At 34.8% G+C, this 14,733-nt stretch overlaps 1 protein-coding gene across 1 annotated transcript in view; it reads left to right on the top strand.

Moving 5' to 3' along the window:
- MYO6 (myosin VI) overlaps positions 1 to 14,137 on the top strand; it is a 143,296-nt gene extending 129,159 nt beyond the window's left edge. The window contains 5 exon segments of the mRNA XM_039245794.1: positions 5,544 to 5,647; positions 6,581 to 6,712; positions 9,336 to 9,362; positions 11,912 to 12,133; positions 12,659 to 14,137. Of these exon segments, the coding sequence (XP_039101725.1) occupies positions 5,544 to 5,647; positions 6,581 to 6,712; positions 9,336 to 9,362; positions 11,912 to 12,133; positions 12,659 to 12,858 (685 nt within the window). The 3' untranslated portion in view covers positions 12,859 to 14,137.
- Positions 14,138 to 14,733: the final 596 nt, after the last annotated feature.

Here is a 14,733-nt window from a genome sequence, read left to right as displayed (position 1 = left end):
CGGTGTTTGCTTGGATAGTCCTCCTGTCAACCCCTAATGTTAATTACAAAGAAAGAAGTACAAAAGTCCTTTGCTCCTTTAAATCAGGGTCCCAGCTCCTGAAAGGCATCCAGGAAACTGGCCCCTGATGCAAACATAACCGTTTTCTTTTCTTATTTTTATTGATTTGTAAGATTTTGAGGTTACCAGAGTCTGATGAGTAGAATAAGACATGAGAAAATGATTATGGAGGAAGAAAAAAAAATAGAATAAGATAATGAAATTAATGAATTGTTGATGAACATAACGAAACATCCATCCCATTTCACAGAATTAAACAAATATTGAGAAAAGTTATACTTCCCTGAGGAGTAAAAGACAAGTAAGGTTGCCTTCAGGAAATGTTTATCCTTGGAAAGTCTAAACACTTCTGGTGTTTAATTTAACAAGTACTTGATGCATTTGAATTCTTTTTTTTTTAAAGCATGCTTTGGTTTAGAATTTAAGAGTTTAGAATATATCAGACTCTTATTTAAACTCTGACACTATAGAATAGATCAGCTTGGTTTACCACTGTTATGCCTTGTGTAATTAATATTTACTAAGCAACCCCAGTGCAAAAATCCTTGTATAGAATCTAATCCTGGCAAGTTTCCTGTGTGTGTTTCGAACACGCTAATTATATTTCGTACATAACACCACAGAAGCATGGCTCTAATGAGATTTTATCTGAAAGTTCCTAATGCAAAAATGGAGTTTAGATAACTTTAATTGTATTTAAACAAAAGTTTTGCTGTATTTGTGGCTATATGCCATATTGAAAAGTATATTATAGACTTTTACAAAGTAAAATGATAATGGTTAAATCAATAATCCTATTAAAAACATACATTTTAAATTATACTTTTAGATCTTTTAGGTAATTTATATAGTTGTCTTTTATAAAACTATGTTGTCATTTTTCTTATAGGGAACAGATGGCGAAAGAAATGTCAGAATATCTGAATAGGTTAGTGCAGTGGAATTTGGGTAAATAAGTGTTACCTCAATCATGTTTTTAAATCACTGTTCGTTATTTGGACCAGAACCTGTTATATGAATAGTCTGTTCTTCCTTGTAAACTTTCTGTACAAGAAATGTCACTTCATCCTTACACCACCCTGACAGAAAAAGCTAAAAAACAGTGTTCTTCTAAATTGGTAATACTCAATGAGGAAACCATTGATATTTTGGATGGGACTGTTCCTTGTTGGTAGTACTGCCATGTTTGTCACTGGCCATCACCAACTCAGCCTCCCTAGAGGAATCTTTCCTTTCAAACAGAATTAATGTTTTGAAACTCTCCATGGAGGTGGTTGCTGCCTCCCCCCAGCCCCATCCCCTTCCCTACTGGGAACCTCTGTGCCTACTTGAAGGGGAAGTAGAGAAAGAGTGTGGCTTCTGAGAGCCCCCTCACCATAGCACATGGTTTGTTTGTTTGTTTGTTTGTTTATAATTTATTTTATTTTATTTTTAAATAGTTTATTGTCAAGTTGGTTTCCATATAGCACCCAGTGCTTATCCCCACAAGTGCCCTCCTCCATCCCATCACCCCCCTTTCCCTCCCCCCACCCCCATCAGCCCTCAGTTTGTTCTCGGGGTTCAAGAGTCTCTCATGGTTTGCCTCTCTCCCTCTCTCCCACTATCTCCCCCCTTCTTCTCCCCCATGGTCCTCCGTTAAGTTCCTCCCAATCCTCCTATACGCGCAAACATATGATATCTGTCCTTCTCTGCCTGACTTATTTCGCTCAGCATAACACCCTCAAGGTCCATCCATGTTGCTACACATGGCCAGATTTCATTCTTTCTCATTGCCGTGTAGTATTCCATCGTATAGATAAACCACATCTTCTTGATCCATTCATCCATAGATGGACACTTAGGCTCTTTCCATGTTTTGGCTATTGTGGAGAGTGCTGCTATGAACATTGGGGTACATGTGCTCCTATGCATCAGCACTCCTGTATCCCTTGGGTAAATTCCTAGCAGTGCTGTTGCTGGGTCATAGGGGAGTTGTATTGTTAATTTTTTTAGGAACCTCCACACTGTTTTCCAGAGAGGCTGCACCAGTTTACATTCCCACCAACAGTGTAGGAGGGTGCCCACATCCATAGCACATGGTTTAAAAACCGCTGATGTATGTAAAAATTGAGCCATCAGAAAATATGACTTCCCAGCAGGACCTGGTCCTTTATAAGTGGATTTGAATCTATAACGTATTAACTGTCAATTTTGAAGTTACACAGTTAATTGAAAGTGTTAAAGTTAATATATTTTTAAAGATGAGAAGTCAGTTTTGCTACTACCTAAGTATATCATTTATATGATTGTCTTTATAACAAATCTAAATAATCAGTAAATTCCACCTTTATTTTACTGTTTTAGCAATTCCAGAGGTGGGAGGAAAGCATTTAAATGTATTTCATTCATGTACTTGGGATGCTGAATATGTTTTTTAGTAGATGTATTTTTGTTTGACATGAGTGAAAAGTTAGTAATATTAAGCCATATTTTAAGCAATAATAATTTGATTTCAGTGTTTTTTTTTCAAGTATCAAAATACGGCTTACGTATATTGACACCTCATGTATATTCTGACAATCTATAAAACTATATATCATGTAAATTCACTCCTTTTCAAAAGAAATTAATAACAAACACCCGTAATAATTTTCAGCTGCTCTCCTAGAAAAGACTCGTAGAAGACCTAGGAAGAAAAGAAATTTTTTTTGTTAGTTTACTGAATGGTGATTTAGGGATATAGAAGAGAAAAAAGAATATTTGAATAATGTTAAAGCATAATTTATTGCGAAGGGTAATAGAGAGACCTTGCTGACACACAGCTGGCTCTTTTTGAGCAAAGCAATTAAGAAGCAAAGGTTACGTGGAAAATTGCCAGGCACACAGCTTATGAAAAGGATAGATTCTGCAATAAATCTGAAACAGGTTGGAACCATAAAAATGCAGGAAGAACTAACTGGCCACACATTATTCTTTAGCCAGGCTTATATGTTACTAATGATCATTGTGCCTAACAATTACTAAGTACATAGGGTGAAGTGTGTTATTTTTTATTCTCTAAAATAAAAGCATAAAGAGGCCTTTTAAAGAGGCAAAAGTACCTTATTTATTTCATTGTTAAGCTTAATATTGAAGGAATAATTTCCTTTATTTCAGGAGGAAATATACATATTTTCAAATATCATTTCTCATTAAGTGGGAGTCAGTGTCTTGACTGCCAAGATTGCTGTTATCTTTCAGAAGGTAGAATAATGAGAAAATATAATCTTATTTTCAGGTATTATACCTTGATTGTCCCTCTTTAAGAGGAGATATTTTCTTTTTTTTTTTTTTTGTAAATATATTTATTTATTTCTAGGAGAGAGAGAGAGAGACAGCGTGAGCAGGGGAGGGTCAGAGAGAGAGGGAGATACAGACTCTGAAATAGGCTCCAGGCTCCGAGCTGGCAGTCAGCACAGAGCCCGACACGGGGCTCGAACCCACGAACCGCGAGATCATGACCTAAGCGAAAGTCGGACGCTTAACCGACTAAGCCACCCAGGTGCCCCAAGAGGAGATATTTTCTAAGTAGTGGATGATAAAAGTGAAATTCCTTGTGTGATACCTGAGAAGCAATATTTTAATTCTTTAAAATTTAGTTCTTTTCATATATGTGCCATCTTTTTTTTAATGTCTTGAAATGTGATGTGTTTAAATTCTTCCTTTGTTACATTGACCTTACCTGTAGCTTATTCTAAGTGTCTGGTGTATGACAGGTGTCATATTTTGCTGAAAAATAATATTGTTACAGAAAAGTTTCCATATTTTCTGAATAGTTATTTCAAGTTATGTGTATAGAAACAAGTTATAAGCCCTGATTAGCACTGCAATGAAAAAGTTGAATTTATCCCACTTTATTTTTTATCATTTTATTTTTATGTATGTGTATATTTTTCTCTTTATTTCTCTCTTTCTCTCTCTTCCTTCTCTTTCTCTTCCAACTTCCTTCCCTTCCTTTCCTTCATTCTTTCCTCCTTCCCTCCCTCCCTTCCTTCCCTCCTTTCTTTCTTCCTTCCTTCCTCATACCAGTGTTCCTACTATACTTGTTCCCTTTGAAATCTGTTATCTGCCTCATGAACTAAATCTCATCCTTTAATTAATTATTTTAAACTTACACAACTCTATGTCAGCAGCTCCTAGCACAGGTGAAGGGTTGGCCTAAGTGAGTCCTCATTAATGTTTGTAAAAGGAATTAAGCAAATAAAGGCAGGTAGAGTCAGGACCAAGACGAGGACTCTTAGGGGTGAGCAAGCTGGGTCTCTATCCCAGGTGCTACCATTTACTAACAGTGTGGGGACCTTGGGCATAATCTTTATTTCACTGCTCTGAGTCTTGTCCACGGATTTTGTTTCTTTTTCTTCATCATGATAAGTTTACTCTTTAATCCTCATCCCTTATTTTACCCATCCCCCATCCCCACCACTCTATTTAACCATCATTTTGTTCTCTGTAGTTAAAAGTCTGTTTCTTGGTTTGCTTCTTTTCCCACTTTGCTCATGTTTGGTATCTTAAATTCCATATATGCGTGAGATCACATGGTGTTTGTCTTTCTCTGACTTATTTCACTTAGCGTTATACACTGTAGCTCTATCCATATTGTTGCAAATGGCAAGATTTCATTCTTTTTTTATGGCTGAATATTCGTGTGTGTGTGTGTCTGTGTGTCTGTGTGTCTGTGTGTATGTGTGTGTGTACCGTATCTTCTTTGTCCATTCACATGTAGATGGATGCTTGGGTTGCCTCTAATTTACTAGTTGTCATATTACTTGCTGAATATGAAGGTGTGGTTTTATCTTCTTACAGAAGTTTTCCAAGTGTTCTTTAACAGTGATGTAAAAAGTCAAGGATGTTTCTAGACTCCAACAGTTCATTTAACCCGTCTTTCACAGCCATTGCGGTGGGTTGCAGTTTGGCTACTCACCTGTGGACCCTGCAAACATCCACATGCCCAGGGACGTTCTGAGCCAGAAGCTTTTGTTGGGACTTGGCCATCTGTTGCTTCCAGTAGTCTGTGGGTGATGGCACTATGCGGCTTTGTGGCTCATAAACCTTTAATGCACTTCTAATAATTTTAGGAAATCAAGAGGATTTTTCTTTTTGATTTGGAGGAATATATATAAATGTATTTTTTAAAATAGATGTGTTTTTTAACATTAAGTGTCCACTTACTCATTAGTTGGAATTTTAAACTGAAGTCGGGAGTAGGTTCATGGTACCAGAGAGTTAGAATCAGAAGTTCTGATTGAAGACATAATATGGCTATTAAATGGCACACTGGAAAATTTTAATTTACCTAGGAATCCTATAGTATACCATTCTTAATCTCATGTTACGATACAAAAATTATTGTATGTTTTTCTAGTAGTTATTTCCAGTTCTCAGACTTAGATTCACTTTCTTGCTCCTTTAGTAACGCATTCTTCATGCTTCTAGTTTAAACATGTAAAAATATATAATAATTACAGAGGTCCTGCTGTACAAGCCACCAAGGCAGCTGCTGGTACCAAGAAATATGATCTCAGTAAATGGAAATACGCAGAACTACGTGATACCATCAATACTTCTTGTGGTAAGTGTATGGAGAAACTGAAAAATTGGAAAGCTCCATGGCTAACAGGTAATAAGTAAATACTTAGACTGGAGCAAATTTTTTTTTCTTTTCTGGCATAGAAATTAATATAAGCTATTGTCTTTGTTAGTCTCACCTTGAAATAGAGACCTAGTTTACTCACAAAGCTAAAGGAAAGACTTTAACTAAATTCATTTTGCCTGTCTCCTATATAGGTCTAAGAAGAAAAACAGAAATTATGATTTGGGCTGTATTAATGACTGACCCTTCTAATGATACCCGTGATACTTAAATACCCATGTGTCAGAGTCTTGGCCTATGTATGCAAAGTAAAAATGACAATGCAGTCCTTTCTTTTTAAAGTTATTTTTCTTCAAACAGAACAGTAAAATACTCTATCCAAATGATTCCACATAATTGTGTTCTTGTGTAAATCATAGTGTTTGAGTTTAGGATGCTATGCCTATGAACTCGGGTGCCATAAGCGTACAGAACTTGCTATGTTTTCTTCCTCTTCAATGAGCTTTTATGCATAATTACAAACAAAAATCTGTTGCATGTAAATATAGCTTGCATTTGAGCACAGTGACTCTGACTTCGGACAAGTGACTTAACCTCTCTGATTCAGGCTCACTTATAAAAGACCTATTTAGTCCAGCGAGCGTTCTTGTATAGAGCAAATGGTAATAGTAATAATGCATAAGAAAATCCTCTGTAAATGGAAAATATAATATTACCATAAAATGCTCATCTTTATCAATAATATGCTTACTTTTGATTTTGTACTAATAATTTAAAAACAAAAAAGGTATTTTATTTTATGTGTAAATATATATAAGTTTATGCCACAGAATAATTATGTTAGACAACTAAATTAGGATACTAATTCCTTTTTTGGTGTGTGTGGGGGGGCTTTTTCTATATAATCCATAGATATTGAGCTCCTGGCAGCTTGCAGAGAAGAATTTCACAGAAGACTTAAAGTGTATCATGCTTGGAAATCCAAGAATAAGAAGAGAAATACTGAAACAGAGCAACGGGCTCCAAAGTCTGTTACTGATTATGGTAAAAACAAATCTGTACTTTTAAATGTTCCAGAGTATCTGTATATAAATGTATGTAACTATACATAAGACATTTGGTAAAATGTACTATACAGATTTTCTTGTACTGTGCAGCTGTGAACTACTGAGCCTAATACAACCACAATGACTTATCTTTCATAGCATTATTTCTATTAATATGTCTTTAAAGTCATGTTTATTAAGAAGTATTTGAATTAACTTGTTAATACAAATTCTGGAGGTAAGAATATTCTTGTCTATACTGAAGAAGTTGTACAGTAATATTGTAAATATGTATTTTTTCCACACATACATATATATATATGTGTGTGTGTATATATATATATGTATATATATATACCTGCAGAATGATTACACGTGGAAATGTAAAGAGTTTCCATTTTTAAATGTCTTTATTTAAAAAGTATGCTCCTAATACTTGATAGTATAGTTTTGCCATCCATGATTCCAAGTTGGCTTAGAAAATGAACTCTGTTCTATTTTGCCTCCCTCACTATCTTCCAAGTAAATAAAAGAAAGCAATGTTTGATGAAAGTCATTTAAGTGGCAGAATTTTAGTATTTCTAAGTTGTTGCAAAGAATAGATTGAGTAAAGGAAGTATTGTTAATTAGAGAGATGTTAGTGCTAGTGATTGCTCAGGGGTTATCATCGGTCAGAATACAATGCTCTGGAAGGACAAAGAGAGAGAACCCAGAACTAAGAAATGGCAGTTTGAAAGCCCTCTACACATGGTATTCTTGTGACCACCACTCACTTCTTTAACTTATAGATTTATCTCTGGGAATTGAATATAACAGAATGATTCCATTACCTGTTCACTGTCTGTACTAAGTTTCTAATCACAGTTTCTTTTGTTTTCTAAAATTGTAAATAGGCTGTTCCATTTAGGTATAATCTTTTTAGCTGTCATGTTCTAATTATGGCCTTCAGCTGATTGGTGTTCATTATGGGTTTTTTTCCCCAAAAATTTATACGCTTGAATGATTGTACTTCTTAAAACAAGAAGAGTAATGTTTTAGTATAGGGTACTCTTACACACACACATATATTTAATTTTTTTCACTTTTATTTATTTTTGAGAGACAGAGACAGAGCATTAATGGAGGAGGAGCAGAGAGAGAGGGAGATACAGAATCTGAAGCAGGCTCAAGGCTCTGAGCTGTCAGCACAAAGCCCAGTATGGGGCTTGAACCCATGAAGTGTGAGATCATGACCTAAACTGAAGTTGGACACTTAACCAACTAAGGCACCCAGATGCCTCAGGGCACATATATTTTTAATGAACACATAAAGTGTTTATACACTTTGAACATAAAAAAGTTTATATTTTTAAAACAAACTTTGGTACTGTACTCATTCAGCTTTGCCCCTAAAGGGGTAAATGATACGTGGTTTACCTTGTGTGAACACACCTTACTGAGTATGTTCTTACAGTTTCCATTCATAATATACTATTTGGAAGAACAATAGAGTAGATTAAGAAAATCTCCCGAGAGTCTCATCTAGATATATGAACAAATTTAGGAATTTTATGTGAACACACACTCCACATGTATGTAGCCTTCATAGAATTTGATTATGGGATATTTTCAGGATAAAATGTAACTTCTGCTCTGAAAAGTACTTACTGCTCTCTTTATTTTTTTCCCATGTAAAATACATTCTGACACAGGAGTACAGTGAAAAGAAGGTGAGGTGTACTAAGATACTTTAACAGGTCTGTTGAGAAAATTCTCTACCTAGGTAATTTCCTATAGGGGTAGCTAATAAACCTTTAAAAGGAACTACTGTATAGTTTAATATTTACAAAGAATAAGAATTCCTTAATTTGAGAAAGAAAAGTGACAACTAATTAACAAAAAAATAAGTAGCTATTATTTAAGGCTAATACTTGACAGATCATGATAAAGTCTTATAACTGGGAGCAGAGAGCATCAGACCCTCCTCCTGGGTGCTGTATTGAGTGAGCATATTCTCATCATCACATTTACTACAGAAAGAGATTTCCAGAAAGTAATTCTTGGGGCCATGACAAATTACTGGGTAATGATTCACAATATTTATTTGCTTAAGAGAGTGACTTTGGAGAGTAGTTTTATCTCATAGTTACTAAAATAAAAATTGCATGAGTTTAAGATTGAGGAAATTGAAAGAAATTATAACGTACTAAGTGTGCATAAACATGGCAGTGCTTTTTCACTAAGGCATATATTTTTTGATGAATTTAGAAGTTTTTTATTTCTAAAAAATTCAGGTAATGCTTTGAAGGTACTATAATGTCTGTTATTGAGTCATTGTATGGGATTTTTGTTTGAATATTACTGTATCCCAAAATTACAAATGAAATACATATATTTTTAAATTGAGATCCTCTTTATATGTCCATCAAGCAGAATTTCCTAACATATTATCAGAATAGCTTTTTTTAAAATCAGAAAGCAGCATATACTTGTAGGTAATTATGAGAATATTTGTCTGCGGATAGGATATTTACTTATGAGTCACCTCTGCGATTGATGGGAAGGCTTTTAAATGAGAAGAATGCTCATGTAACAGTTTTGCCACTTTTATGTTTTCTTCAATGTAAAATATTTATTCACAGATTTTGCACCATTTTTGAACAATTCACGTAAGTCAATGGATGATAACTTATGAGCTAACTGGAAGATGGGTTAAAAATACTTTATAAAATACTAACTTCTGTTAAACTTTGTTTTGCTACAATTTTAAGTGGAGTTGTAGTACGTTAGTGTTGTTTTGGCCATACCAAGATATTTAATTTGAGATAATGCTTTCATTTGGATCACTCCAAAATATATATGCAGAACAAAATTAATCTGTTGTTTTATGAAATTGCTGTCTTTAACATAAATAGTACTTTAAGCTGTGAATATGCACAGTTCTTATTGTAGCAAAACTCAATAAGCAGCTGATTATTTTAGAATTAAGACTAACTTTAGGTGCTGGTTTCAAACACTGTTATAACGAGTATCAACATCTCGATCTAAAGACATCTGGATTTGTGTGATAATGTACACGGGTTTAACAGGATGCCTCCTAAGAGAAGGAGGAGATTATTCTGTGACTTGTATAGTGTCCTATGGTGCACATTTTTGATCATTTAAAAGCTTTGAGTCATCTTAGCATAGATTAAATTTTTTTTGCAGTCGAGCAATAATGATTTGGATATAATGCCATATTTGTTTGCCCATTTGTTGGACCTGATTTTTTTTAAGTACTTCTAGTAATTTATAGGGCCACATTTAAAACATTTCATGTTTTAAAGATGACACAATTGGATGTGAAAAAATAGTTGTTTATTAGTTTGAAACTTTAAAAAAATGTTTATTTTGAGAAAAAGAGAGGGCAGGTGGGGAGGGGCAGAGAGAGAGACCCAAGAAGGCTCTGTGATGTCTGTATAGAGCCCACCTCGGGGCACTCAATCCCATGAATCGCAGGGTCATGAGCTGAGCTGAAATTAAGAGTTGGGTGCTTAACCAACTGAGCCACCCAGATGCCCCTAAGTTTCAGACTTTTAACATCTGTATATTTGTACTTTTCAAGATGAATATTTTTGGAAATTAAGGCTTCCTTAATGCAATGTTCAGTTCTCAACATTAGTTAAAACCAACAACAAAAAAAATATCAAAGAGTTTTCCTTGGATTTCTAAATTTTACCCAATATAGTAAGGTACAGGAGGCTGCTATTTTAAAAGAAAAACGCAGGTTAATTTAACAAGTGGCCGTCAGTACCATAGTAAGTTCTCTATCAGTTGGGTATTCTAAGTTACTGCTTAGGATAGAGGGAAAGTTTTTTTTCTTATGCTTTTAAAATTTCTTCATTTGGGGTTAGTATATTTTCTGCAAAGTATGCAATTTTTAAAAGTTAAAATGAAAACACTAAACTGTAAGTAGTTTGGAGGGACAAAGACTAAATAAGCTCAACTCTGTGAACATGCTGCAGGTGGTGCATCTCTTTAGAGTCACTAACAAAACTGGGCTTCTGTGTCATTCTTTACGGGGCATGTGCAGCTTTGCTAATTGCTTTTTTCCTTTCTCTGGTTTGCACAGAAATAAACTCAGCTGCTATAAAGCTTTTGCTATCAGTGTTAAAGATAGAATAAGAGTATTTTCATCCTTTCAATATTTGGAAATTCTTACAAAAGCTGTGTGGCATTCTTGGCTTATACATATTCTATAATTTTTCATTGACATACTTAATTTCAGTGAGGTTCTTAATTGAGCTGCAGTAAATGGCTGGTCTACTTTTAAAGTTGTGAGTAAAAAGCATATTAAACAGACTTTCTAAAATTATGCTGCTGAAACTGCAAAATTATTGCCCAGGGAAATGTTTGTATTTGTAGATAAAATAAAAACCTGACTGTTTAGTAATGAAAATTGAGCAAGGGGAAAAAATTTGAGTGCTGTGTCCAATACTAGTAGAAAAGCAAGGGTTTTTCTTTTTTTATGATAAAAAGAACCCCATATTATATACTTTCCACTTATTTCAGTGGATTTTATTCTAAGAGAAATAGGATTTGAGAGTAAATATCTCTGAGAGAAAGTTCATGCTTATTGTTAACAGCATTTTTTTGTTGTCATAAAGTTGTCTATTAGTGGTAGTAGGAAAACACCTGTTCTGGTCATTTTAAATCCCAGAATCAGTTGGCAAAAGAGCAGACTTGTGTCTTCCACTTTTCTGAGGACATAGTACTTAAATTGGCAAATATCTGTAATTCTTCACGTTTGTGAAATTATTCATTTGTTTTATCACAGATAGTCTCATGAAAGTTACTCTGTAGCCTTCAACTTTGAACTGTTTGGAGGAATAATATAAATCGTAGCAAATAATACTAGTTTGCTTTTCTTATTTTAGGTTGATACAGACATTTCTGGGGATCTACTTGGGCTTGTTTGTTGTTGGTTTTAAGTGGGGAGGAGAGATAGAGAGAGAGAGAGTACTTGCAATGTTAAGAAACATCTTTAGGGAAATAAAATTCTAAGAGAGCACACTCTACATTTTATTCATTTATAAGCAATTGATACTTACATTTCTTTTAAATTTACAGTTAGCAACCCCTCTTCTCTTAAAAAAATGTGTGGTACATTTTAAGATTAAAGGCTGCTTGCATTATCCCCTGGGCTGCTGGTGTAACTTCCCTGGCTTGTTCTTTGTAGCAGCTCAGCAGAACCCAGCGTCTCAGCCTCCTTCCAGGCAGCAGGAGATAGAAATGAACCGACAGCAGCGCTTCTTCCGCATCCCATTCATCCGGCCTGCCGACCAGTACAAAGACCCGCAGAATAAGAAAAAAGGCTGGTGGTACGCGCACTTTGATGGCCCGTGGATTGCCCGGCAGATGGAACTCCATCCTGACAAGCCACCCATCCTGCTTGTGGCTGGTGTGTATGATTCATGTGGAAAAGAAAAAAAAAAAAAACCTTATATAAAAGCAAAAAGGGATTATAAATCCTCTGAATGAAATTGTCTAATATATAATATGAATAATTCATTAAATTTCAGGATTGAGGGATGGAATTTCGCAGTTCAATCAGACTTCCAGTTAATTGAGCATTAATTTATTTATGATGTGAAATTGTTTGGATTAATTCTGTCCTCGTAGAACACATAGAAACTTGTCTGTGTCCTAAGAACCTTTTCATTGGTATTTAATTATATCAGTTGATTTATAATTGTTGAAAGAAATGTAGAATTTTTATTAAGCTTGATAACTTGTTGATCGACTGCAGCATTAGTATTTTCTGAAAGGGTCCTTGGTGGAGGTGAATTTATTAAGCAGATTTCTATCTTAGAGGAAGAACATAAAGTTTTAAAAGTTCTTAAATCTGCGAGAATTGGAAACTCCGGTATAAAGTTTATAGTAAGTGTCTCTGAAGAGTTAATTCCCTGATGTCTCACCCGTGCAGGGAAGGATGACATGGAGATGTGTGAGCTGAATCTCGAAGAGACAGGCCTGACTCGAAAGCGTGGTGCTGAGATTTTGCCAAGACAGTTTGAAGAAATTTGGGAACGCTGTGGAGGCATCCAGTACCTCCAGAATGCAATTGAGAGCAAACAGGCTAGGCCCACGTATGCCACGGCCATGCTGCAGAATTTGTTAAAGTAGATGGTGCACCTGACCTTACAGCTGGGAGCTGTGCGGGGCGCTAAGTAGGGTGTGTGCCCCCAAGATTTGACCTTTCTGTGACCAGGTTAGAACTGCTTATACAAAGTGAACAGATTTTATTAATCATGGGCTTTTTGTTAATTTAAGGTAAATTATGGTAGTGAACTTGGGACCTAAAAATAGTTTTCCTGTATCCAGCTCTAACTGTTAAACCTCTCCTCATTCTAATACTGCTTAACACTTGGACAGATTCTAACTTTCTCATTCTTTGCCAACAGACTACTTGAAGTCCATTGTAATTGTTCTCTAGAAAAGGAAATTTTTTTAAAAACTTAAAATACTCACTTTTCAAGGATGGCACAGAACCATATAACTGGAATAATGAAACTTTAGCTTAAATTTTCTGATGAAGATTAAGGCACTTAATCAAGGCACTGATGTTTTGATCTGAAATGCTATGTACTTTTTTAATTCACTTTTTCAGAAATTGATGGATATTTCCAATGAAGGTGGAATTTTTTTTCCCACCTCCTTTGTGGTGTGGCTTAGTTGGAGTAAAGCAGTTCACCTGAACCTCTAGAATTCTAGAAAAGAGCCTGAATGTATTTGATGTACTCTGCGATAAAGAAGGTACTCACAGATTTATTGTTCTTTTCTATCATGTTTTGTTGCTATGGAAGAATATTTTCTTATAGTCCATAGACAAATAAAGGAAATTCAGGCCATTTCAATGCTTAAAAGTTTTGAGATAACTTGTTTCATTTAGAAAAGGAAATAGGTTTTTGGTGGCAGTGTGGCTTAACTGGACTGAATTCATATAATTCTTTCAACTTCATCTCAGTTGCAATTTTTGTATCAGAATCTTGTCCAAGTTGTTTCATACTATTTAAGCTAGTGTTCTGTTTCAAAATATCTTTGTTTTTGAAAAATTCCTAGTGTCTTTTTTGGCCTTGAGATTTTGGTAATTGTAGAGCTGTTTTATAAGCTTTATAATTCAAAAGCCCAGTGCTTAGTAATTGCTTATTTCATGTAACTGATAATTTAATTTTTTTCCTTGTGTGTTTTGATCAAATGTCAGCAGTTTCAAACTTAATATTTATGACTTCTTATTAGGAATTTGGAGACAAAAGTACATCATGGAGTTATGCTGACATAATCCTAATGAGTCTTGTTTGTATTTTAGAATAAAGTTAGAAAAATCAAAGTAGTCTCTGTACTTTTTCCCCTGATTTTTAAAGACCCTAACCTTTGAAATGATTTTCAGTGATTTTTTTTTTTTTCCTAGAAAGAGTACCTCAGTCAGGAAGATATTTCCCAGCTGATTAGATTAGTGCTTGTGAGCCACAGACACTGTTTTCAGAATTGCTTCTCTCATAATATGTGTCTTGGTACAGAAATATTTATTTATTATGATACTGTGCAAATGATTTTCTCCTGTTGAAGAAATTAAGTGGTCCTAACTGTGCTGTTGAGAATGTGAATAGGATTATCTTTTGAAGGCTGTATTACTGTGGCGATTCACCCACCCTTGGGTCATTTGGTCCCTGTGATTGGTGACAGAATGTCTGGTTACTGAAAATAAACGACCTGTTCTCTCTCTTCTCATCACTTGCCTTTAATTGGTGTTTTTATTTGTATAGGATAGTGAATGATACGCTTAACTAGTAGCAAATTAAGTCCTTGAAGAAATTTAATAACCAAATTGATTTTTAATGACCTATCACTTTAGTACTTTTTTCAAAAGTAGTTTTATGTATCTTCTAGATACATTTAAGCACTAGATGGAAAACCCATCAAACAGGTTAAAATTACTGCAATGGGAGAACTTAATGTTTTGAAGAATTTGTAAGACATTTATCACAGCAAAGCATTGTT

The sequence above is a fragment of the Hyaena hyaena genome, unplaced genomic scaffold, assembly GCF_003009895.1.
Source record: "Hyaena hyaena isolate Hyena2069 unplaced genomic scaffold, ASM300989v1 scaffold_270, whole genome shotgun sequence".
Lineage (NCBI taxonomy): Eukaryota > Metazoa > Chordata > Mammalia > Carnivora > Hyaenidae > Hyaena > Hyaena hyaena.
Note: the sequence above shows the minus strand (reverse complement) of the source record. Positions and strands in the feature narration are given on the sequence as shown.